Source organism: Sitophilus oryzae, unplaced genomic scaffold (genome assembly GCF_002938485.1).
Source record: "Sitophilus oryzae breed Bouriz unplaced genomic scaffold, Soryzae_2.0 scaffold_1582_pilon_pilon, whole genome shotgun sequence".
In the NCBI taxonomy this organism is placed as follows: Eukaryota; Metazoa; Arthropoda; class Insecta; order Coleoptera; family Curculionidae; genus Sitophilus; species Sitophilus oryzae.
Window position 1 is genome coordinate 3,353,916 of NW_022146261.1, and position 27,746 is coordinate 3,381,661.

Here is a 27,746-nt window from a genome sequence, read left to right on the forward strand (position 1 = left end):
ACCATACAAATGCAACAAATGTTTTACAATATACAAATAATGAATAGGTACATAATGGGTAAAATGTAAAATATATTTTAAATTTTGGGGTTTGAAAATCGATCTAATTTAACAAAAAACATTCAATATATACTAATAGTGATGTATTATTATTTGCATTCACAAAATTTATATGTACATATATTTTGCAAGTATCAATGTTCGAAAAATTATATTTGCAAATAATACAATATCATAGAAAAATCTAAAAAGATCTTTTCACAGCTCTTCAACAATCTGATTATTTTACTGATATAATAATAAATAACTTTTCTTTATTAAGAGACCGACTCGTCAATTTAATATATAAAATATAATTATTCTTTCTTTCAATACTACCAATTTTTAAGTTTGCGTAAATAAATAAAAATAAAATAAAATTCTAAAATGATGTACTCCATAGTAAGAGATAAAACAAATAATAGATAAAATAGATTAATAAAAACTATACTTGTACATTATGTCAATCATTATGTCATTACGTTGAATGCTGTTATTTTTGCTTTAGTTTTGTCCTAAATATTTTTGAGCTATGTTTTCTATTTTTGAGCTTGTATCTCTTTAATGTGGTGGCTCGTGGTGTATAGCTTAACGATATAAATAAGCTTTTTGTGTTATTTCCTTGTACCATATCTAAAACAAAACAAAAAAAAACAATAAGAACCGTGGTGGTGGTGGTAGTGGTGCAAAATACGTTTTTCTCCAACTTGTATACTTGAAATCAATAGAAGAAAATGTGTTTTTTAAATCTTGGTTTAATTTTTACGAGATCCTTAACTTATACTTTAAATGTTATTTCTCTAAATACAAAAAAGAAAAATAAATGGTACTTACTGAAATAATTGGTTCATGACCTCTACAGCATATTTCATTGTAAAGTTAATTTTATCTTGAATCAGCACTACTATTGTTGTGGGTGTTGATGCCATGGTTGGTGTTATACACTTTACTGAGGTGTTGAGCTGCAGAGCAGTTTGTTTAAATATTAGTTGTGGAGGCTAATAAATTGCGGAAATAATAAAAATGCGCAAATACGTTTCACCGATAATATTTATAATTATGTTAAAATGGTGCCGTGTGCATCTTGTTGTTCGCCTTTGACGCAAATTATTTTTACCAATAATTGCCTACAATAATATTACATTATCATTATTCCAATTAACAAAATAAAATAGCATTTGATGTAAACAGCTTGTTTTTGATTTGTGGAATTGGAGGCGGAAAAATGCATATACGTTTCATCGCTAATAACTATAATTATATTAAAATGGTGCCGTGTGCATCTTGTTGTTCGCCTTTGACGCAAATTGTGTTTTTATAAATAATTGCATACATTGATATTACATTATCATTATTGGGTTGGTTAGGTTAGGTGACTTAATAAATCAAATATAATTTTACCAAGCGAAAATAAGAATTCTCCGTTTTCAAAATTATTCAAATAAAATATATTTGTAATTTACGCAGACATTGAATGTAATCTTGTCAAATATACAGGGTGACGCCTCTCATACGACGCGGAGGCTTCAAGAAGAATATAATCCGCTCATAATTCTTGTAATTTAAATTATAAAAATTCTTATACAGTATCCGTAATATTTCACAATTTATCTGGTTACGATAGTAATTTCCTGATTATGGCCCTTTATACTGAAATCGCTGGAGTTATTAATTTGTTACCCGTAAATAAAAAAAAAATATATATACTTGTCGTTAAGTAGCGGTAAGATATTAAGTCCCGCATCGCGAGATAGCGGGATGCGTGCAATGGTAGTACTTTCGTACCACCGAGGCACAACTATCGATAGTAAATAAAGGCTTTTTTCGGCTAGCCCAAAATATATAATGGAAAATAAATTTCTTGCAATTTTTAGGTATATAATAAAATTATATAAGAGTTTCTTGCCTTGAACTGCTAATATAGAAACTAATTCCACGCTGTGTTCGTCATAATGTGGATCAGTTTTGTGGAAATACCCAAGCTCACCTGATGATGGGGTAGGGCCCCGAAACCGGTAGTGAGAGCAGGTTGATCCACATTATGACGAACACAGCGTGGAATTAATTTCTCTTGCAGTTTTTAGGTATATAATAAAATTATATAAGAGTTTCTTGCCATGAACTGCTAATATAGAAATTAATTCCAAGCTGTGTTCGTCATAATGTGGATCAACCTGCTCTCACTACCGGTTTCAGGTTGGAGAGCAGGTTGATCCATATATATATATATATATATATATATATATATATATATATATATATATATATATATATATATATATATATATATATATATATATATATATATATATATATATATATATATATATATATATATATATCATTTACAAAATACATAGAGGACAAATATATCAATTTTAGATTTCTGGATTCGTATAGATTTATGGCTAGTAGTTTAGAAAAATTATCCTCTTATTTGAATAATGATCAAAAAGTTGTAACCAGAAAAAATTACACTAACGAAACACAATTTAATTTAGTTATTCGGAAGGGAGTGTTCCCTATGATTATATTGACTGTTGGAAAAAATTACAAGAACAATGTTTCCACCCCTAAAAAAATGTTATAGTAAAAGCAATGAATCGAGTATATCACAAAAGGATTATGAACACGCGTGTAATGTGTGGAAAATTTTAAATATACCTAACATCATGGAACATGCTGAATTATATCTAAAAACGGATGTGTTACTGTTGGTAGATATATTCGAAAACTTTAGAAAAGTATGTTTAGATATTAATAAACTTGATAGTTTACATTATTATACAGCCCCTGGTCTTGCATTTGATAGCATCCTAAAAATTATTGAAGTTGAGTTAGAACGTTTTACTGATGTTGATATTCTTTTATTTATTAAAAAAAGAATAAGAGGTATAATAATAGGCATTTCAGAGTTGTTCTCTACCTACAGAAAATGTTCAATGAATATCGGAAATAGATATATACAATAAAAATATTTTAAATTAACCTGATGATAGTCGGTACGGATATATTTTAAAAGTAGATATTTACCATCCGAAAGAATTGTTTAATCTTCATAAAGATCTACAACTATGTCCTGAACACTTAGTGCCACCAACTTCATCACCTCTTACACCCAATTTATTGACAACGCTCTACGATCAAAAATGTACAGGGTGGGTCAAATTGGACGCTTTTAAAGGGAAACACCCTTTTCTATAGGAGATAGACGAAAACTAATATCGGTTAGGTTGTTAGAACTAGAACATGAAGATAAAAGTTTTATAAAGAAATAAAAGTTTTATAGCTTATATTTTTTCAAAGAACAAATTACACGCTTACCTATTTTTAAAGTGTTTACAAATTTAGTAAATATGCACTTAGGATATTATTATGTTATTTAAATAAAATAAAAATAGGTTAAGTAGTTGTTATTCCTTTTTTTGATAGAGAAAACATTTTTATTTTCCAAAACATATGTTAAAAAATCCCTGAAATGTAACGCCACTGGAAAAAATCTGACTTGGGATAACGGAATGTTGAAATGTCCTTGCCTTAAAAGGAAGTAAACTGCTCGCCCCGCTGTATTTCCCCTACATGCTTGCGTAGAATTTGATTGTAAATCGTAGTAAACTGATTCGCTCTGGCGTGCCCATTGTAACCGAATATAACCGAACGTAATGAATCTCTGAGGTGGCAGTATTTGTCCCAAAAGTCAAAAATACCAAAAACCGAACGTCACTTCGGGTATGTTCGGTAGTCCTCAAAATTCGTATTTTGGGAATTTCGGTCCGACTGGTTAACGTATTAAATCTGTCAACGCCGCATACTTTTCAATCTTGTTTTGTTTTTGAATTTGACAGGATTAACCTCAGAAAAAGTTTAAAATTATAATTTTTATAAACACTGACGAATAATGTTATGAATAATGTAAAAGAACTGATATAAAATAATCCGTAAATCTTTACAAACGAAGCATAAACAAAATGATAGTGATAGCAACACGATTATTTTTGATTTGAATATCGTCTACAAAGGTTGAAATCTCTGGTATATATCTAGATAATAGGTATTCAAACAAAATCTGTAAAACGATTAACAATTTTTAGAAAACATTAAGCCATCCATAAATTCCTGAAAATAAATTAGCAGTGATTTTCAGAAAAAAATGTTCTTTCGGGTATGTGATATTGTTTTAATTTCAAGAACTATATGTAGCTAGCTTACAAAAATTGATTCTTCGGGAAACAGCACGGGCATGTATTAGGCATAATAAGTAATTGTAATAATATTACCAAAAATGAGATGGTTTAAGAGTGAAAACTTTAAGGTTAAAGAAATTTTAAACTTAAAGGAAAACAGGAAAACTGATAACTAAGTACCATTAAACTGACAAAGTAAACTAGTATTTTATTATGAATCTATTCAGTATAACATTGTGTATTTTACGAAATGTATTTCTTTTAAATTACAGCTATACGCATAATACAAAAACAATTTATCATCTTTAAAACCATAAGGCATAGCCATAGGGTATATGATATGAGATAGGTAGGTACATGGTAGGTACAATATGATTAAAAAAAACGGCGTCAGCGATGGCTATGAAATGAAGATCAATGTCTTTTATATGTAAAATTATATAGGGAATGTCATGGATCCTCATTTCCAAGCCAACAGGACGGCGTTTTTTTTGATCATGAGACATAAGTGTCAGTTTTGCTAGACCACAGACCTTTATATTATACTTCTAGCACAAGGACATATCGGCAAGCCTTAGGTTGGTGTTTACATGTCTAGGCGTGAATTGCTATGGTGATCTGGTCGGAGATAGAAAAATATAAAATATTTATTACATAACCACACTTAATCTGATGATTTCCTATGCATTCAATACCAAGTTCAATACATCTTATTGTAATAAGAATATTGACCACACTCTTCATATACATGAAAATCGGCACCAATATACCAATGTTCCTATAAAGGCATTTATTTTTGTTTTGCTATTTATAACCTCGTTAACTCATTTATTTTGTAGATTTATTGAATATTAAGCTCTAGTATAAAAAAAACCTGTTTAGACACAACTTGGGTATTTTCGAATACTTTATTTAGAAGATCTTGTCAGGACAATGATATAAGATTACAGAAAAATATCTGACGTAGGAAAAATGTATAAAGTATTTCATATTTTTATATAAGTGAGTAAAGCTTTGTATAAAATAAATATAATTCATAAACACACTTCTGTAAGGATTCGAAGAATTTAAAAGATGAAAAATATTCAGGATACCCTTCGGGAACAATTTAGAATGATACAGTGTAAACTACAGTAAATCTTGATATAATAAATTTATTGTTTTCAGAAACAAAACCCATTACTTACTTATTCTACCATATATAAATAGTACCTGGTAAAAAAACTTGTGTATTATACTATCAATAACATGTACTTATTCTATGTAATAAATATGTTTTTAAATTTGTATATTTTTGTGTTATTATATTTTTGGATTAAAATTTTGAATCAGTTCTCAATCATTCTTAATATATTTTTAAAAAAGAACATAAATACTTGAAAGGAAATATTATTAAGTTAGTATGTCAAAATAGTAAGTAAACAGATATTTTTAGAAAACATGTATACTTAATTCGAAAAATTGGTAAAATTTCATATATCTTTCAAATTAGAAATTATATCTGAATTAATTTTTACTTCTAATAAAAACAAATAATATTAAAAAATTAATTTATAAAGTGAGTTTAGTTGTCGGTTCAGTTATAAAAAAGTTCTCCAAATTGTAAAGAAAAAAAATGTATTGCTTTTAAATTTAAAAATTATATGCAAATTAGATTAAACTACGAGTTAAACAATATAGATAATCAAAAAGTTCTTTGATAAAATTTGCTTTTTATGATGTCAGATCATTTCTATGAAAACTGCACTAGACAGAATACATTAGATTTTTACTTATAAATTTTTATTAACAACATTGACTAATAAACTTTGTCCATTTTAATATAAGGGGTCACAAAATATCCTCCTTGGAATCTTTTTATTTTATATTTACATAAAATAAATATCATACACTCATTTATCCGATATAGAAAATGTTAATCGCTTCTTGAAAATGCGAAAATATTGACAACCCGACAACGCTGTTTTTAAGTTTAGCACTCTAATTATATTCTGTACACTGCAAAATCCCTAAAACAGTAGGGTACATGTTGAAAGTTGGCATTGTTGCAAATTGCGTTTAGAATGCTCCACATTTATCACGTGATGACTGGGTCACGTTTAAATGTAAATAATGACCCTGTGCAATCAATAAACCAAAATTCAAAATCACGTCACCCTGTAAAACAACCACCTCCACCACCAAGCGGAAGAAAACCCTTACATCATCAGTGCGAACTTTGCGGTAACATAACATAACGTGCTATTTTTGCAAAAAAAACATTCAATTATTGAATGTGAGGATTTTCTACGTTTGAATACAAAAGATCGGTCCATCGAGGCAAGAAAAGGTAATTTATGTACAAATTGTTTAAGGTCAAACCACAAATTCGCTGAATGTGTATCTTCAGGTTGTCGAATTTGTCAGTTATGCCATCATACATTATTACATTTACCTAAATCGCCATCTTAACAAGATCCACCCATCACTATGGCAAATCACTGCGCATCGTTATCAAAAACATAGGTCTTATTATCTACTGCAATCGTGCTAGTTAAAGATGTCTAGAAGATGTTAAGAGCTAGTTAAACGTGTCGTAGCCAATTGCCTTAGGTTTATAAACAATTCACGTAACAAAAATAATAAAATCAAAGGCCTTTTATCAGTTGACGAACTTATCAAGTCTCATAATTTAATCGTCAGATTAATTCAACAAAGCGCATTTCCCGAAGAGTATCAAGCTCTTAAGAATTTGCAAGCCATAAACAAAACGAGCAGGTTGTATAATCTTGACCCATTTATCGACGAAAATGATTTAGTCAGAATAGGCGGCAGATTGCGTTGCAGAATAGGCGGCAGATTCATCGTTGAGTTTTGACCGAAAGTTTCCATTAACACTTCCGTCAAAACACCATGTAACTCGACTCCTTATCGAAAAAGAACACATTTCTTTATTGCATGCCGGCATATCTCAAACGTTAGCTTCACTTCGAACACAATATTGGCCTCTCAGAGCGAAAAATGAGATTAAAAAGGTGATCAATTCTTGTATCATGTGTTTTCGCGCTAGACCAATTTTAGCTGCTCATAAAATGGGTGATTTGCCTAGAGACAGAATTACACCATGTAGACCTTTTTTAAAAGTGGGCTTAGATTATTTGGATCCCATAAATCTGAAACTAGGAGGTAAACGAAGTACCAAAACATCAAAAGCTTGGGTTGCAATTTTTGTTTGCCTAACAACGAAAGCTATATAATACCGTATGATCGAGAAAAAACGGCGTCAAAGGCGGCTGGGGAATGACTATCGATGCTATTTTTGACGAGATAGAACTCTAGACGTCAGTTACTGAGAACTGGCATAAAATTTGTCAAAAATTAATACCTTATATAGAAAAACCAGAAAAGAATAGAAAGTTTCCAGATACACATATCTATTTCCAAAAAATTGTTTTTTCAAATGTTTCGATCTGCACCAGTTCTACTCAATAAAAAATCGATATTAAATCATCCTTAATGCAGTAAACGCCTTTAAAAATATTTACATAAAATAAATATCATACACTCATTTGTCTGATAGAAATGTTAATCGCTTCTTGAAGAAATGCGAAAAATATTGACAACCCGACAACGCTGTTTTTAAGTTTAGAAGCACTAATTATATTCCCAGCCACTGCAAAAATCCCTAAAACAGTAGAGATTTACATGTTGAAAGTTGGCATTGTTACCAAATTGGTGCTTAGAATGCTCCACATTTATCACGTGATGACCGGGTCACGTTTAAATATGTAAATAATGACTTGTGCCATCAATAAAACCAAAATTCAAAATCACGTCACCCTGTAAAACAACCACCTCCACCACCAAGCGGAAGAAAACCCTTACATCATCAGTGCGAACTTTGCGGTAACATAACATAACGTGCTATTTTTGCAAAAAAACATTCAATTATTGAATGTGAGGATTTTCTACGTTTGAATATAAAAAGATCGGTCCATCGAGGCAAGAAAACGTAATTTATGTACAAATTGTTTAAGGACAAACCACAAATTCGCTGAATGTGTATCTTCAGGTTGTCGAATTTGTCAGTTATGCCATCATAGTGTTGCGGGCCGGTGTGGACTCGACCTAACCTCACAATATGGCCCGCCCTCGGATGACCTTAACATCGCATAGACACCGCAATGATTCATTCGTTCGAGAAGAATCGAGTTCCACTGGAATGGACTAGTACATACGAGAACATTCGAAAGCCTTCTCTATGCGCCTAACGATCTATGGACTATTCTAGATTTCTTTTGCTGTAGGTATAAAAGCCGGCGGCAGTGGCCTAGAGAGGGCAGTTATAAATATACCAGTGCAGTTGACGCGCAAAAATTCAAAATAAATTCTTAGTTATAAATCGTTTGTAAATAGTTCTATAAGTCTTTTATCGTTATTGTTTTTGTAAATTAGTGTTAAATAAATAGTGTTTAAATAAATTGTGACTTTCTATCCACACGGAACCGACGAAAAACGTAACAATTGGTGTCAAGTGTGGCGTGTGTGATAGACTAGAAAAATAAAAAGACTGAAAATGGCTTCGAAAAAATTGTTGAAAGACTTGAAGTGTCGGAATTAAAAAGCGTTCTGGAAGAGAGGGAATGCGAAACAGATGGAAAGAAAAGCATTTTGCAAGCTAGACTAAGAGACGTTTTGGTGGAGGAAGGTGAGGATCCTGACACATTTTGCTTTGAGTTGGAAGGTGACCTTGACTCGTGCCTACAAAAATTAGACGACAACTTGAACAATTTGAATAGTAAAATAATTGACTTGGAATTTAATTTAGAAGAGAAAATCAGTGATAAAATTATGGAAAATTCCCAGGATTTAATCAATACATTAGAAGATAAGATCATCGAAAATTCTAAAGATATACAGGCCAGCTTTAATAATAAAATAGTAATTTTGGAAGAAAGTTTTAACAATAAAATAACAGAGATTGAGAGGAAGATGTAAATAGAAAAATCGAAATTTTTAAAACAAGAAATAGCAAAGGCAAATTCACCAAAATGTCAAGAAACATCGGAGGCACCGAAACTAGTCGAAAATAAGTATATCTCAAAGTCAGTTATTAAGCCTCCACAGTTTGACGGAAAGACCGCTTGGGCCAATTATTTTTGCCAGTTTGAGGCCGTTGCGAGAGCGAACGGATGGACAATCGCTGAAAAGGCTACCGCTTTGACTGTCGCACTGCGAGGAGATGCGACTGATATTCTGCAGACATTGTCACCATCGGAACAGGGAGATTATCAGCAATTGGTACGACATTTAGAAATGAGGTACGGCCAAGCTCATTTGGAACATGTCATTCCCAGCTAAAAAATCGCATTCAAAAGTCAAATGAGTCTCTGCAGGAGTTTGAAGCCGACGTAGCCCGCCTCGTTCGCCTTGCGTACCCTGCTACGCCAGAGAATGTTATGGAGCGGTTGGCAGTACAGGCATTCTCCGACGACTTACGTGACAACGAGACAAGACAAGCACTTCTCCTAGCCCACCCAACGCACTTGGTGGATGCTTTAGCACGTGCCCTAGAATTTGAGGCCGCGAAACAAAGTTCTCGGTCTTTAGGAAGAGTACGGGCCATCGACGAATGTTCTGACGAATCCGTGGAAGGGATTATTCGGAAGATAATGGACCAGTACATGGGCAAGAGGCACCGATTCATTTCTGGAACTGCGGACAGGTGGGACACGTGCGAAGCCGTTGTAAGAGAGAAGAACGAAGAACCGGCTTCGTCGAGGTCGGAAAACTACTAAGGGTCGAAATGAAGGGGCACACGTCGACCTGTACCCAACATGCCCCAACGAAAACTGATCAAGTCGCCTCGCTAAAACACAAATTCAACAGCATTTTTTGTGGATGGTTTTGTTGATGGAGAGTTCCGGACCATGCTGTTGGATACAGGTGCGACGAAAACTATCATCAGACCGGACATTCTTAAAACATTGAAGAAGGTTAAAAACAACACAATGGCGACTACGTACAGCTACAGGAAGCTCCGCTCTCATCCATGGAGAGGTAGATCTTAATTTTGTTATCGGAAGCACCTGTTTTAATCATCGAGTGTTAGTAGCAGACATCGAAGATGAACTTATTCTCGGAATGGACATCATGACCACTAGAGGTTTTGAGCTAAACCTCAAACAAGGAATTTTGAAAATAAATGAAGAAGAAGTGGTTCTGCATCGAAAATGTGAGGAGACGCTTCGCGTGGTGGTAGCAGAAGATGTTTCGATCCCTGAGCGCTGTGAGATATTTTTGGATGGTTGCCTAGAAGGTAAAATGAATAATGGGAGTATTATTCTGTTGGAGCCAAGGAACCATGACAGCGAAATAGGACGAGGGATCGCTGTTGGAAAAGCCCTGCTACGAGCGAAGAAAACTGTACCGGTGAGAGTAATGAACACGAATTATTATTCTGTATCCTTGAAGAAGGGAACCCTCTTAGGGTACTGTTGTTCGGTCTCCTCAGTCGTTCGAAGCGTGGAAGCCTCCAAAGTTTCGACTTCAAAAATTCCGGACAAAATGGTGAAGGAGTTAGTAAACGTTAAAGGATTATCTCCCGAAAATAGAAGAAAATTGAGAAACCTGATAATCAAGTATCAAGATGTGTTTGATAAAGGAGAAGCAGGACAGAGAGGTCGTACCAATTTAGTACAACACAAAATTGATACCGGAGATGCACGACCAATCAAACAAAATCCGAGAAGACTTCCGCTCGCCAAACGTGAAGAAGCTGATAAAATCCTTCGAGAAATGAAAGAAGAGGGTGTCATCGAACCATCTAACAGCCCGTGGACATCGCCGGTAGTACTAGTAAAGAAGAAAGACGGTACCACCAGGTTCTGTGTTGATTATCGGCAGCTCAATAATGTTACCAAGAAGGATAGTTATCCCCTGCCGAGGATAGACGATACTCTAGACACGCTGGCGGGGTCAACGATATTCTCTACGTTAGATCTGAAGAGTGGATATTGGCAAGTCGACATGGCGCCGAAAGACAGAGAGAAGACAGCGTTCTCGGTGGGCTCCGGACTGTGGCAATTTACCGTCATGCCTTTTGGATTGTGCAACGCGCCAGCTACCTTTGAGAGACTAATGGAGTCTGTGTTAAAGGGACTATCCTGGACTACCTGTTAGTGTACCTGGATGACATCATAGTGGTTGGGAAATCCTTTGACGATCATTTGAAGAATTTGGAAGAAGTTTTCAAGCGACTAGGGAGCTCTGGTTTGAAACTTAGCCCCAAGAAATGTCATCTGTGTCAAGAAAAGGTACACTACTTGGGCCATGTAGTCTCCTCCCAAGGAGTTGCGGTAGATCCACAGAAGACCAAGACAGTGGAAGAGTGGCCGATACCTAAAGATAAACATGAACTACGAAGCTTTTTGGGACTATGCACATACTATCGCCGCTATGTACAGGGTTTTGCCACCATCGCAAAACCATTGACCAGACTTACCGAAGGCGAGAGGCGTTTCTCTTGGGACTCAGATTCTGACGAGGCATTCCGAAAATTGAAGAAGGCCCTGACTAGTGCGCCCATACTTAGCTACCCTCTTGGCAACGGAAACTTTATATTGGATACCGACGCTAGCAATGTTGCGTTAGGCGCTGTTCTGTCTCAGATCCAGGATGGTCAAGAAAAAGTCATTGGTTATTTTAGTAAGACCTTGTCAAAACCGGAAAGGAACTACTGTGTAACCAGACGAGAATTACTAGCAGTAGTTAAAGCAGTGGAACACTTCTACAAGTATCTCTATGGAAGAAAGTTCTTGTTAAGAACAGACCATGCTGCTTTGAAATGGCTGTTCAATTTAAGAATCCCTGAAGGGCAGGTAGCTAGATGGATTGAACGATTACAAGAATTTGACTTCGACACAGAACATCGAGCTGGGGCAATTCATCGGAATGCCGACGCACTTTCCAGAAGACCTTGCGCTAAGGACTGTAAGCATTGTTCCCGAGCTGAAGAGAAAGAAGTGAAACTCCTAAGAACAACTGTGGTTAATGATAGTTGGCAACCCGAAGATCTTGCAAATGACCAAACCAGTGACCCAGAATTAGGTTTAGTAATTAACTGGAAAAACACAGGCCAAAGACCAACGTGGGAAGAAGTTTGCAGATATTCGCCGAACGTAAAGTCGTACTGGGCCCAGTGGAATTCCTTGGTAATAGATAACGGACTACTTCGCCGTGTGATCGAGAGACCGGAGGGACAAGAAGAGAGAAGGCAGATCGTCATTCCAAAGAAGAGGGTCCCAGAAGTCTTGGAGGAAGTTCACAATGGAACCAGCGGAGGACATCTTGGTGTTACCAAGACACTTGGCAAGCTGCGTGAACGGTTCTACTGGGTGAACTGCAAAGAAGATGTGAGGGCCTGGTGTAAGAAATGTGACATTTGCGCAGCCATTAATGGGCCACAAAAGCGTGGTAAAGCCCCTATGCGCCAGTACAATGTTGGTAGTCCCTTCGAACGAATAGCGATCGACGTGGCTGGTCCTTTCCGGAGACGAACGATGGCAACAAATACATTGTGGTAGTAATGGATTACTTCAGCAAATGGGTCGAGGCCTACGCGTTGCCAAATCAAGAAGCGTCCACGATTGCTGATGCCCTTGTTAAAGAATGGATCTGCAGGTTTGGTGTTCCCATGGAGCTTCATTCAGATCAGGGAAGAAACTTTGAGTCCAATCTGTTCCAAGGCGTCTGTGAAGTCCTGAACATCCGCAAGACCAGGACGACTGCTCTACATCCACAATCCGATGGGATGGTTGAACGCATGAACAGAACTATCAACCGTTATCTGGCCAAAGTAGTCTCTGACCACCAAAGAGACTGGGACAAATTTCTTCACCTGTTCCTGTTGGCCTACCGTTCATCCGTCCAAGAATCTACAGGGCAAACTCCAGCCAGCATCGTTATGGGACGGGAAGTGCGCCTACCCTGTGATCTGAAATTTGGTTGCCGACCGGGAGAAGAAGTCGCCGGAGAAGATTATGTCCACACACTACGTCAAAGGATGGACGACATTCATCAGAGAGTCCGCCTAAATATTCAAAGTGCTAGTGACCGAATGAAGGAACACTACGACATTCAAGCTGAGCATGGAGGATACCAACCAGGGAAGTTGGTGTGGCTATATAACCCGCAGAGACGTCGTGGGTTATCTCCGAAGCTACAATCCTCGTGGGAAGGGCCATACGAAGTCATGGATAGAATTAATGACGTCGTATACCGTATCAGAAAATTGCCAAAAGGAAAACCGAGGGTAGTCCATTTCAACCGTTTGAGCCCCTACCAAGGCGAAATAGAAGATCGTGCTGGGACCGTGAGAACCTGCAGCTTTGATCCCCCTGATTCGGAGATGTCCTTTGACGATTTCATGGCCCGATACAACAGCAGTGAGAAGGCTCGCTATGGTGTAACCAAAGAAGATCAACGAGACCTCTTTTCCGTGCCTCCTGATTATTCGCTCGCTCATTGTGTGGCTCGAGATTTGCGGATGTCCAGAGGAATCGCTGCGACGTTCAATGAGAAGTTTGGGCGTGTCGGAGAACTACGCCGACAGGATCCAGAGGTTGGAAGCGTCTTGAGGCTAACCGACAATGCACATGGTCAAGCAAGGCACATCTTCTACCTGGTCACCAAGGAATGGTCCCCGAGTAAGCCGACTTATCTCAATCTATGGAAGACCCTGATTGAACTGAGAGAAGCCCTGCTAAACAACAACATTGCACGATTAGCCATTCCGAAGCTGGCGTGTGGACTCGATGGTTTGAGTTGGCGTACAATCCGGAACATGATTGAAGTCTTGTTCAGATTTACGGGAATCGAGATCCTCGTTTGCTGCTACAACCCAAAGCTGAGATCGGGAGAGAAAACTGTAGACTGCTATTTCTACCAGACTTCGCAATGTACCAGGGGCCAGCTTTGCAAATACCTTCATTCACCGTATAATCTCGGGACGAGCATGTGCCTAAGAAGGGGCAGTGTTGCGGGCCGGTGTGGACTCGACCTAACCTCACAATATGGCCCGCCCTCGGATGACCTTAACATCGCATAGACACCGCAATGATTCATTCGTTCGAGAAGAATCGAGTTCCACTGGAATGGACTAGTACATACGAGAACATTCGAAAACCTTCTCTACGCACCTAACGATCTATGGACTATTCTAGAGTTCTTTACCTGTCGGTATAAAAGCCGGCGGCGGTGGCCTACAGGGGCAGTTATAAATATACCAGTGCAGTTGACGCGCTAAAATTCAAAATAAATTCTTAGTTATAAATCGTTTGTAAATAGTTCTATAAGTCTTTTATCGTTATTGTTTTTGTTAATTAGTGTTAAATAAATAGTGTTTAAATAAATTGTGACTTTCTATCCACACGGAACCGACGAAAAACGTAACAATACATTATTACATTTACCTAAATCGCCATCTTAACAAGATCCACCCATAACTATGGCAAATCACTGCGCATCGTTATCAAAAACACAGGTCTTATTATCTACTGAAATCGTGCTAGTTAAAGATGCCTTTGGCAATTTTCAGAAGTGTCGCTGTATATTGGATGCCGGCTCTCAAGTAAGCATTTTATTGAAGTCAATGTGTGATCTATTAAATTTAAAACCGAAAAAGGCAAATTTAACTATAACAAGCATAAATGATACGCGCAGTAACACAGTAAAAACGACCAACATAACTTTGCGATCCTTAAACCACCCCTTTGAAACCTCAATCGAATGTTGTATTTTGAGTAACGTGACAGCAACAGACTCCGAGATAAAGATCCTGAAACAGCGGAGCACATAATATGTCGTTGCGAGGCTCTGGATCGCAAGCAACACTTTTTATTTGGAAAAGCTAGGCTAGAACCGGGGGAACTATGCTCCCATCCTATTAAGGACCTGCATAAGCTAGTGCAGGGCACAGGGATAGGAGAATGGGTGCAGATATAGAAAGGGGACAAATACACTAGGCCTCACAGGTCGCAGTGTTTCCGGCAAAGGACGGCCCCTTGTTATAAAAAAAACGCGACATCAAATCTACCAACGGAATCCTTTGATAAAAGTGATCTACAAATCCTAGAAAACATCCCAGAAGTTTAGCGGATCCTAATTTCAACGAGAACGCACCCGTTGACTTTTTATTAAGCGCGGAAATATTTTGGAACCATTTGTGTATTGGAAGAATAAAATTACGTAGCCCTAACTTATACCTACCAAAAACTTTATTGGGTTGGGTAGCTGGTGGTACTTATATCGAAAACGAAAACAGTAAAATTGCAACTTCCAATTTAGCGGTTAAAAATAAAAACGAAATCTTATCTAATTTAATTGGAACGTTTTTGGATTCAAGAAGAAATAGACGCCACCGCACAAAATAACTGGTCGGTGGAAGAATTCGTTTGCGAAGAACATTTTAAAAATACATATCGGCGCGACCAAAATGGACGCTTTATTATCGAACTCCCGTTTAAACAACAGTCGGTTAATCTCGGTGATTCATCACAAACGGCAATGCGTAGGTTCATTTCTCTTGAAAGGAAGTTCAAAGAAGATGACGATTATTAATAAATTTATTGCAGCTATAGACGAGTTATTGATGAAAGATTATCTAGAGGAAGTATCCATTTCAAATATCGGTGATGAAAACGTGTTTTACCTACCGCATTCGGGTGTTTTTAAAAGCGACCGCGAAAATTAAAAAATTCGCATAGTATATGACGGATCGTCAAAATCCAGCAACGGACCAAGTCTTAATGATAACCTAATAACAGGGTCTAACTTACAAAACAATTCATTTGCTATTTATTGATATTCCGAGTCCATCAAATAATAATATCCTGCGATATGGAAATAAAGGAAAATAAAGTATCAACTTATTTTTTGGAGAGTCAATGAAAACGAGCCAATTAAGGTATTTCGTCTTAAAAGACTTGTTTTCGGGTTAACAAATTCCCCCTATTCAGCGATTCGGTGTGCCAAGCAATTGGCATTAGAGGCACAAAACGAATATCCACACGCAGCTCAAGTAATAGAACGCGATCGTTTTACCGATGATATATTAACGGGAGCAGCTAACGTAGAAAAAGTTGTTCAGCTACGCGAACAACTGACAGAGATTTTAAACCGCGGAGGTTTTAGTTTAGTCAAGTGGAACAGTAATATTCCAGAAGCTATAGTGTCCGACCAATCGGTAGTCAACGCATCGGAAAAAAGGTTTGGTTTGGTTTATCCTCGGTCATACAGACAAAGCGAAAGGTCTAGGTCTTTGGTGGGATCCATCAAAAGACTACCTTAGCTACCGTCTTCAAATACAACCGGTTAACGTCACTTTAACTAAGCGCATGATTTTAAGCGCAATCGCAAAAATTTACGACCCACTAGGCCTTATATTTCCTATCGTAACCAAAGCTAAACTCCTAATGCAAGTCATATGGACTTTGAAGCTGGATTGGGATGATCCAGTTCTCCCATTAATATTCAAAATGCATGGACAAAGTTTATCGACGAACTCGAATTTCTAAATAACATAACTATTCCTAGAAAAATAATTCCTGAAATAAATTCAACCATTGATCTTATAGTATTTTGTGACGCATCACTTAATGCTTATGGTGCTACAGTGTACCTTAGAACAAATGTTGGAAACAATAAATTTCATTCAAACTTGCTGACCAGTAAATAACGCGTTAGCCCCATCAAAACCGTCTCTTCCACGATTGGAGCTTTGTGCCGCGTTACTAGGAGCTAAGTTAATGAACGCTGTTAGTCGAGAATTAGACATAAATAATGTTAACAAAACGTCAAAACATTTCTTTACTGATTCGATGATAGTTCTGCATTATTTAAATGCAAACGCCAATGCGTGGCAAGTATACGTCGCAAACCGAGTATCAAAAATTCAAAATATCACTGACATTAAAGACTGGTATCACGTCGAAAGCAAAGATAACCCTGCCGACTTGGTATATCGCGGCGCATACGCTAAACAAATAAATTCGCCCTTATATTGGAACGGCCCAATTTTTTTAGAAAAAGAGGACGCAAATTGGCCAATAAACAAATTTCAACCTACAATTGAAACGTGCTCTCTTCCCAAAAAACGTAAAGTGGTTCTTGCAGCCACACTAATTCCTGAATTTTCTTTGTTGACAAAATATTCGTCATTTTCCAAGTTAAAACGTGTCGTAGCCTATTGCCTTAGGTTTATAAACAATTCACGCAACAAAAATAATAAAATCAAAGGCCTTTTATCAGTTGACGAACTTATCAAGTCTCATAATTTAATCGTCAGATTAATTCAACAAAGCGCATTTCCCGAAGAGTATCAAGCTCTTAAGAATTTGCAAGCCATAAACAAAACGAGCAGGTTGTATAATCTTGACCCATTTATCGACGAAAATGATTTAGTCAGAATAGGCGGCAGGCGGCAGATTGCGTTGCAGAATAGGCGGCAGATTCATCGTTGAGTTTTGACCGAAAGTTTCCATTAACACTTCCGTCAAAACACCATGTAACTCGACTCCTTATCGAAAAAGAACACATTTCTTTATTGCATGCCGGCATATCTCAAACGTTAGCTTCACTTCGAACACAATATTGGCCTCTCAGAGCGAAAAATGAGATTAAAAAGGTGATCAATTCTTGTATCATGTGTTTTCGCCCCAGACCAATTTTAGCTGCTCAAAAATGGGTAGATTTTCTACATTTAGTATACATTTTAATTAAAATTTAATTTTTTTGAAGATCTTTAAAGTGAAAAGAAGAAGAATTTTAATTAACTAAAAAAATCAAAATAAAGTTAATTAACTTTGAACAGAGTTCGACCTCGTCAAAAATAGCATCGATAGTCATTCCCCAGCCGCCTTTGACGCCGTTTTTTCTCGATCATACGGTATATACATTTCGAGATAGTGAGCGATTTAACCTCAGATTGTTTTATAAGATTTATTTCAAGGCGAGGAAAAGTTTTTCATGTTTATTGCGCTAATGCTAAAACTTTTATTGGGAGAAAAAGACAATTAGATAACACCTTTTTAAAATTCGTTAACGAAATTCAAGACGAATTAAATTGTTATTCTTTAGAGGAAAATATAATGTGGAAATTTATCCCATCGCGTTCTCCAAATTTTGGCGGTCTTTGGGAAAAATTAGTTTAATCTGTAAAACATCATTTTAAATGAGCAGTAGTTAACGTTAATTTAATCTTTGAAGAAGCGCTTACACTTCTGTCCCAAATCGAAGCCGTCGTAGATTCTCGCCCGTTGACACCGATCTCCAACGACCCGCTGGATCTAAGGGTACTGACTCCAGCCCATTTCCTTATTGGGGAAAGTTTCAACGATTTTCCGGCACATACGTACACCGATGTTCCAGAAGCCAGACTAAGTCGATGGGAGAGGATCCAGAAGATAAAACAACATTTCTGGAAGCGCTGGAGTTTAGAAGTTTTATCTCAGCTTTAGCCAAAACCAAAATGGTGCCAAGCAGTCCCTGAAATTCACGTTGGTACCTTGGTACTCATTTCGGAGTTGCCTTCTATGATGCGGAAAGCAGGCGGTAACGAAAAGGTTTTTCCTGATCCAGATGGTCTCATCCGAGTAGCCACTATTCGCACCAGTAACGGATTGTATACAAGGTCCATTCGTAAATTAACTGTTCTACCAATCAACAAGTGTGACAGTGAGTAATGTGAAAAAAGCGCTTTCTTGTGAAAGGTGCGCGAAAGAACTAAAAGTGTGTTTGTTTATTGTCATTTTTATATTATTCTTACAAATTCAAATCACATTGTTATCATAGCTTTAAGTTTCTCTGATTTATTTATACTTTTTTGTTTGAAATATTGTTTTTTTTCTTTTACAACTTATATTTTACCCACACGTATTGTATTTGTATAATTATTGATCTTTAATCATTATGGATATGCATCAATTTTTTTTTTAAGATACTGTTTGACCCAATGTGTCGGAAAAGGCGGAGGAAATGTAGAAATGTACATCAAAGCGCGCCACTGTTGACTATGGTTGTTGTTTAGTCTCAAAAAGGATGAAATTTGCATTTTTTTATCGACATGCTCGCACTGTTAATCGAATGACTTTTTAAGAAAGAGAGATCTCGGCAAACCAGCGACGAGAGAACTTCGTCGCCCGGTTTTCTCTTTTTTTTAATAATCATTCTCCTCCCCGTTGTGTATTTTAAAAAATAGTAACATGTAAAGCAGTATGACTTATCATTCAATTAATAAAATCATTCAATTCAAGTCTTGCCAGTTTTTTCTTCGAGTTAAGGAAAGAAGCGCGCATATTATTAATTTAAAAAAATATATACTTAAACCATTAAATTCTACGGAAAAAAGTTGAAAATGTTTTCACACAAATACAAAATTTTCCATAGCAAAAAAGTTACAGCGATTTGTTAAAAATGTACATTATTGAAAAACACCCCGTAACTCATAAACGGTAACAGATATCGATGTGCGGTTTTCACCATCAGGTTTTTGATGAAAATTGAGCTCCAGACACCAATATTAGTTTTCGTCGTATCTTCTGTAGAGAAGGGTGTTTCCCTTAAAAGCGTCGAATTTGATCCTCCTTGTACATAATTCACTATAAAAACTTATTAAAATTGGAAAGAAATCATAGATGTTTAATATTTCAACAGTCATTTTGGTTGAAAAATATATCGATCTAAATACGGAATTAAGAAAGAAAAGTAAAAATGAACATGAAAAGATTTTTTTTCAAACTAATGAATAACGCAGTATTTGGTAAAACTATTGAGAATGTAAAAAAATACCGAGATGTTAAGTTGGTTGGCAAATGGTTGGGAAAATTTGGAGCAAACTATTATATTTCTCAACCTAATTTTCACAGTTGTGTAATGTTTTCCAAAGATATGATTCTACTTGAAAAGACAAGATTAAAAGTAAATTTCAATAAACCCATTTATGTTGGCACGTCTATACTTGATATTTCTAAAACCCTCTTGTATGATTTCCATTATAACTATATTAAACCAAAATTTAATTCAAACGCTCAATTGTCGTATACAGATACAGATAGTCTAATATACCAGTTGATGATATTTATACATATATAAAAGAAGATATATACACTTGTTTGATACCTCAGATTACCCATCCGATAATGTATATAAAATTCCACAAAAAAATAAAAGAAAGTGTTAGGTCTTATGAAAGATGAAAATAGTGGAAAGATAATGAAAGAGTTTATTGGATTACGATAAAGTGTATTGTTTTACTTTACAAACAACAAATAAAGATAAAACAAAATGTTATTATGAATGCGTATTTAACAACAGCATATTTGAAGTCTCAAAAAATTATATCAGATCTGAAAAACATAATGTATTTACCATTGCACACCTAACCTAACTAAAACAGCTCTTTGCCCATACGATGATAAAAGGATTGTTAATTTAAAGGATTGTAAGTGTTTCTTGCCTTGAACTGCTAATATAGAAATTAATACCAAACTGTGTTCGTCATAATGTGGATCAACCTGCTTTCACTACCGGTTTCGTCCCTACCCCATCATCAGGTGAGCCTTGGATCGATTCCACGAAATGACGAACACAACGCAGAGTATGTAAATACGACTTGTCGTTAAGTAGCGGTAAGATATTAAGTTCCGCATCGCGAGATAGCGGCCTGCGTGCAATGGTAGTATTTCGTACCACCGAGGCACAACTATCGATAGTAAATAATTGCTTTTTTCGGCTAGCACAAAATATATAATGGAAAATAAATTTCTTCCAGTTTTTAGGTATACAGGGTTGTTCATCACATACGACACGGAGTTTAGCTACAATACTCCTGATGAGATTTTTACAAATCGTAAGTTTTGGTGTCGTTGAAGGACTATTAGAGCTACAATTTAAAAATATTTTTACAAGATACAGAGTGTCCCAAATAAAAAAAATATCAAAGTTGTATTTTTTAAATGGAACACCCTGTATATCATTACATTTTTAGTTTCTACGATTAAAATAAAGGTAAATTTGAAATATTTTCAATTTTGTGAAATTGCAGTAAAAATTTAAAGGCTTCATTTCTCCAAGGGTATCAAAGTTTTTAATACTAAATATTTACTGAAGTTTATTTATTGATCAGTTATTGTGTTGCAATAATAAAAATAATACTACCTTATACAGAGTGTTTAAAAATTTATTTTAAATAATGATTAGCTTTAAACGGCAATAACTTGTTTAATTTAAACGGAACACCCTGTATATTTTATGAGAATCAGATGCACAATTTAATTGTCTATCAAATTGTATTATGCTATTTTTTACCTACATATCTCTTTAAGTTTCCGTAGAAAATGCATTTTCTTGTAATTTAGTATATTAATTATTTATTATTTTTAGTATATTATCAATATACCTATGGAATACTGACATTTTAGATTATTTTTAAAGATGTACGAAATTTTTAAAGAGTACAGATACTAATATTGTCGATATAATACGTTTATTTCATTAAAATATAAAAAAAGCTATTTAAATATTTGTTAAAGAGGACACCAATTAATATGATTCCAGTATTCAAACTACATTAAGTGCCTGTTTGCGTTGATTAATAACAATTGCCCCAAATACTAAATGTATTAGACAGTGTGGTAAAAAGTAACACCTTAAAAATGATATTTAATTTTTTAATAAATGCTTATTTATAACAGAGACGTTCATTTTCATAACTTATTATTATATTGATTTCTGATTCAAATCCACATTTGTTTAGAATAATTTATTAACGAACACAATTAAGTATGTAATTAATTAGTATTTAGGCGGAAATAATGGTGTTATATTTAATTAATGGTATACTCTTATAAATATTTAAATAGTTTTCTTTTTGCCTACAAATGGGCTAGTAATATTACCGTTTTGCTAAAAGCGATAATATTACTAGCCCGTACATTTTGTACATTTGTTGCTTTAAAACAATTTAAAATGTCAATATTCCATGGGTATATTGATAAATGAGGTCTAAATTATAAGAAAATGCATTTTCTACGAAAACTTGAAGGAATAGGTAAAAAATGGTATAATACAATTTGATAGACAATTAAATTGTGCATCTGATTCGCCTAAAAAAGAGAGAGAGAGATACAAGGCGTTCCATTAAATTAAAGAAGTTATTGGCGTTTCGAGCTAGAAATTATTTAAAATAATTTTTTAGACACTCTGTATGAGGTAGTATTATTTTTATTATTGCAATACAATAACTGATTAATAAATAAATTTCAGTAAATATTTATTATTAAAAACTTTGATACCCTTGGAGAAATGAAGTCGTAAAATTTTTACTGCAATTTCACAAATTTGAAAATATTTCAAAAACGGTAAGGTTTAAGTGTAATAAAACTTAATCAAATTTACCTTTATTTTAGTCGTAGAAACTAAAAATGTAATAATACACAGGGTGTTCCATTTAAAAAATACAACTTTGATATTTTTTATTTATTTGGGACACTCTGTATCTTGTAAAAATATTTTTAAATTGTAGCTCTAATAGTTCTTCAACGAACCCAAAACTTATAATTTGTGAAAATCTAATCGTTTAGCTACAATACTACGTGTCGTATGTGGTGAACAACCCTGTATAATAAAATTATATAAGTGTCTTGCCTTGAACTGCTAATATAGAAATCAATTCCACACTGTGTTCGTCATAATGTGGATCAACCTGCTCTCACTACCGGTTTCGGGGCCCTACCCCCTCATCAGATGAGCTTGGGTCGATTTCACAAAATGACGAACACAGCGCAGAGTATGTAAATACTAGTGATGGGAATAATCGAATTATTTTTACCATCGAATAATTAGTAACAATTCACATTTCACAATCGAATTAATAATTCGAATTATTTAGTAGAATTATAAATTTAACCTAAAAATAAATTCGTCCCAGCTAGTGCTCGTCTAGGGGCTATTTTAAACAAATCTGAATCATTGCCGTACCTATATTCTATCATTGAATAAAGAATAATAAAAAAATATTCTTTATTCAATGTATTCTATTAGCTGTGCCGAAGCCGTTTAATAAATTAAACGATAATTTATAGTTTTAAACTTAAAAGTGCCGAGTTTATGATTGTTATTGTTATGGCCTTTTATAAACATTTAAATTCCTATTGAACACCTCCTCTCCAAAATAAAAGCTTCTTCTAAAACGATATAAGTATGTCCTTGTTTACGTGCGGTTCGTATTTCTTTTTATTTTATCAGTGGCAATCAATAATTATTTAGATAAAAGAAGAAAATTAATTTTACTGTTCGGCAGGTGTTAGGCGAAATTTGGGTGAGATGGAAATGAACCAAATAATAGTAGTATTCTTTCGTTCTGAACGAAATGAAAATTTTCACTTAAACTGATTTATTCCTACGTGGTATAGGAAATAACAATGATTTCTGGATTTTTCTATATCGGGTCGTTCCTTTCTTTGTCGATTCCCTTTATAAATCAGTTTAAGTGAAAATGTTCAGTTCGTTTAGAACGAAAGAATACTACTAATTACTAATATTCGTCATAAGAGGCATATAAGAGGTTATGTTTTATGTTCATTTGTAATTCGGTTACCACAGATATAAAATACTACTAATTTTTATCTCGATTATATCGAAAAAGATAATCGAATTAGTTAGTTTTAATTTACTATCGAATTAGTCGAATTATTTAATTCGAATTTTCCCAACGCAAGTAAATACGACTTGTCGTAAAGTAGCGGTAAGATATTAAGTAAGTAGATATAAGTCATATTTTCTTCTCCCTTACAACTATTTAAAAAATACAGCGTACTACTGCGTTTTTCGTCCCCCTCTAGCATTTCTTGATGATTTTGATTTAAATGAATGATATAATTTGTTTGTTTTAAGTTTTTTTAAGTACTGTGCTATGATGTAATACAATTTGATATTGACAAAATTATAGATTGACAAAAGTATGTAGGAATTTGTCTGGTTTCGCATTACTACCTGTTCAGATAAAATTTAAAAATTGAGGTGAGTTTTCTTAATTAGTTAAAATCGGCTTGTCCAAAATTGTTCAAACTTGACATGTGTATTCGGCATATGCAGACCTTTAAAAAACTATTTACGACCTCGCCATAAAATCAACAAGGGAGCCAATATTTGGACAGTTCAAAATTTGCAGGGGATTTTCTGTTTTCAACGACAATGCACCACCTGGCATAATCTGTGTTGAAAGGAAGTAGGGGCGCTATTCTGTACAATCGTCGGTATCGGCAAGTTACCGACAGCTATCGGTACGTACGGCCAATGAGCGTCGTGTTGATTGTTGTTGTCATAGTTACCGATCGGCCCTATGACAGATATCGCAAATTTGTACCGACGACTCTCGGTATTTCTACCGTGAGGTTGACAAGGGCACGGTAGAGATACCGATTTTCGTCGGTACAAATTTGCGATATCTGCCATAGGACCGATCGGTAACTATGACAACAACAATTAACACATTTTTACTATATACAAATATGTATCGAGAGCTGTCGTAACTTACCGATACCGACGATTGTCGATGCCGTGTACAGAATAGCGCCCCAGGTATTGATTTTTATATTGGATTTAACGACAATAATTCTAAATAAATTAATATTAAAATATTAGTATTTTATTATTGTTTTTGTAAGTTGTTAGTTGTGTTCAATAATTATTATTTAAAATTATTTTATGTTAAAACTTACCCCTGGTGTTGCTTTGAATAATACAGGCGTTTCCACATCAACAAAATGATTATGAATTAGAAATTCTCTCATTCTCATTAGTAACTTAGACCTAACCCTTAAATTCCTTTGCATCTCAGGAAATCTGATATCTAAGTACCTATACTGCATCCTTAATGATTCCTTTGCTTTCTGAAACTCTCTTATATAAAATGGAAGATTATTATTGGCTCTATTTACTAAAACGTAACTTTCGACTTCAACCTAAAATTGTTATACATAATAAAGGTTATATTATAGAAAAATATCAATATTACTTCTATTTCACCAGTTTTTTGATTTTTGTTAATCATGGACAAAGGTCGAGGTACAACTTTACCCTTTACTTGCAATATCGATTCATAAGGTACTTTTTCAAATAACGTGTCATTATTACTTTCCTAAAAAAGAAATACTATGATAGGATACGCAAATGACACTCTGTGTCCGTAGGAAATATAATAACTTGATAATTGCAGTGAGAAATATACAGGGTGTCCCAGAAATAAGTGCAAGTATTTTAACTGGTAGTATACTTCAACCCCAGAAACACGCCTATGAGGTTTTTTTCGCGAAATTTTTTTTTAAATTCGAAATTTTTTGAAAAACTTTTTTGGAATTTTTTTTAGTTTTTAGTTAAAAAGCATAATTTCTAGATAATATGGCAACATAGGTATTAGATTAAATTTACAAGAAAGAAAATCCAGAAAAAATCCAGTGGATCTCAAAATGTTAGCAAAAAATCATTTTTTTGGAAATTTTCAAAGTAAAATAACTCCGTTATTTTGGAGTTCTTTGAAAAACGATAAAGAGAAAATATGTTTCTTTTAACGAGATCTACCACCCCTTAAAATACTTGCACTTATTTCTGGGACGCCCTGTAAATACAAAATACTTAATATCCATATATTTTAAGTATTTTTTATTAACAATTATACAGGATGGACTGAACTGTATTCGGGAAACGTTGGCAGCATAATAATAAGTAAAAAAGTTGGAATAAATATATATGTCCTAAAATGCTTAGTTTTGGAGATACAGGGTGTAGAAGTTTCATTTTTATTACGATTTTTTTCCAAATAATTTCTGAACTAACGTCGACATTTGGATGAAAATTGGCGTCTGGGAGTTTTTTGATACAAGGAATTTGATTTTGATGTTAATATGACTCCTACTTGTAGAGGGCGCCACCTACATATTTATCAAGCGGTTAGAAGATTTTTTTTTTGTCGAGGGTCGAACCCAGTACCACAGATTAGGTATACTATATGTATACAGATAAAAATCTTATCCCTAATTCGTGGTACGAAAATTGTTTTTTATGACGATGTGCAAACGAGTAAAATTTCCTGTGCGCAAAAATAAACTCGCGTAAAATAACAATAAACAGCGTAACAGAGATATATGGCTAAACCGAATAGCGTGCATGGACGTTAATAAGGCCAGGTGTTATTTCCTTTACGTGAGGTGGTATTAACTCTCTTCATTTATAGTTATCGGATCGGAAAGAATCCTAGTTATATATATACCTATTCTGTTCGCGTCCGCTATTTAAACTTAAACTAACTTTGAATTTAAAACTTTGAAATTGTTTTGTTTACTAGGTATTTTAAAACTAAAGGGCTAAAGTGCTTATTTCCAGTGCTTTATTGTTCAACGTCTTCCAGTGGGTTTAGGGCAACAAGCAACAAATTCTCTTAGAAGGGCTAAGTCGTCATCTGCTGTAAACCTAAGCCTCTTTATAGGTTCTTTAATATTGGAAGAGGTGGAATCCATATTTTAGGGCCATATTTATTTAATTAAAACTAATCCCAGCTACTTAAACATCAAATTATCTAATAAAACTAAAGCAATAATTCAAAACAATTCACATAACCTAAAATAAAAGATCTCGCCGGCCGGCCCCGGTTGTCAAATACCCGCACATGCCCATTTAAGCAATTTTTTTAAGCGTTATTTAGAAATAGCGCTTGGTGTAATTCGATCCGCAAATTACGTCAGGCGGTAACGTTATTAGCGGGTGTTGCATTAAAAATTGACTCGCGCATATCGTAACCATGATAAGCTACGCGTAAATACTGCATGACGCTATTCGGTTTTGCGATATCTCTCTAATAACTGTGCCGGTCAGGCGCTGTGCACAATTTTAGAGGCCATAAGTGGGCGTGCTATGTGCGCAAACTAGTAACCTAACTAGTGCCCGATTCCGAAAATTGGAACCACGAAAAACAATAAAAGAAAAAACAAAGTTTATAATCTGTATAATCTGTGCCAGTACGATCCCATCTCTCGCACCGCAGATCGACACACTACTGCTTGCGCTACGGTCGACCACAAAAAGCCGGTCGAAAAGTGCTCTGCAGTTAGACAATTCTATTAAGAAGACGCTCGCTCGTTAGATATGTAAAAACACGCTTTATAAACCGACATTTTTATTGCCCTGTAGCTTCTTAGTTTCAGTTTGATAATAATAAATAAATAAAAACGCTTTATTGTACAAAAAACAAAATAGCTTCATCGACAAAGCATTTACAAAACAAACAAAAGCACAAAAAATATACTGTTACGTTTTTCGTCGGTTCCGTGTGGATAGAAAGTCACAATTTATTTAAACACTATTTATTTAACACTAATTAACAAAAACAATAACGATTAAAAGACTTAAAGAACTATTTATAACTTATTTACAATTTTTCTAATTATTTATCTAACAGAAATTTATTTTCAATTAGTGCGGCGATTGTAACTG

General features: G+C 34.8%; 1 protein-coding gene across 1 annotated transcript in view; it reads right to left on the reverse strand.

Moving 5' to 3' along the window:
- Window positions 1–27,746, reverse strand: part of LOC115879605 (aspartate--tRNA ligase, mitochondrial) — an 89,615-nt gene that overhangs the window by 33,203 nt on the left and 28,666 nt on the right. The window contains exons 3-4 of the mRNA XM_030896499.1: window positions 25,276–25,398; window positions 24,980–25,222 (exon numbers count right to left, since the gene is read on the reverse strand). Of these exons, the coding sequence (XP_030752359.1) occupies window positions 24,980–25,222; window positions 25,276–25,398 (366 nt within the window). The remainder of the gene's footprint in view (window positions 1–24,979; window positions 25,223–25,275; window positions 25,399–27,746) is intronic.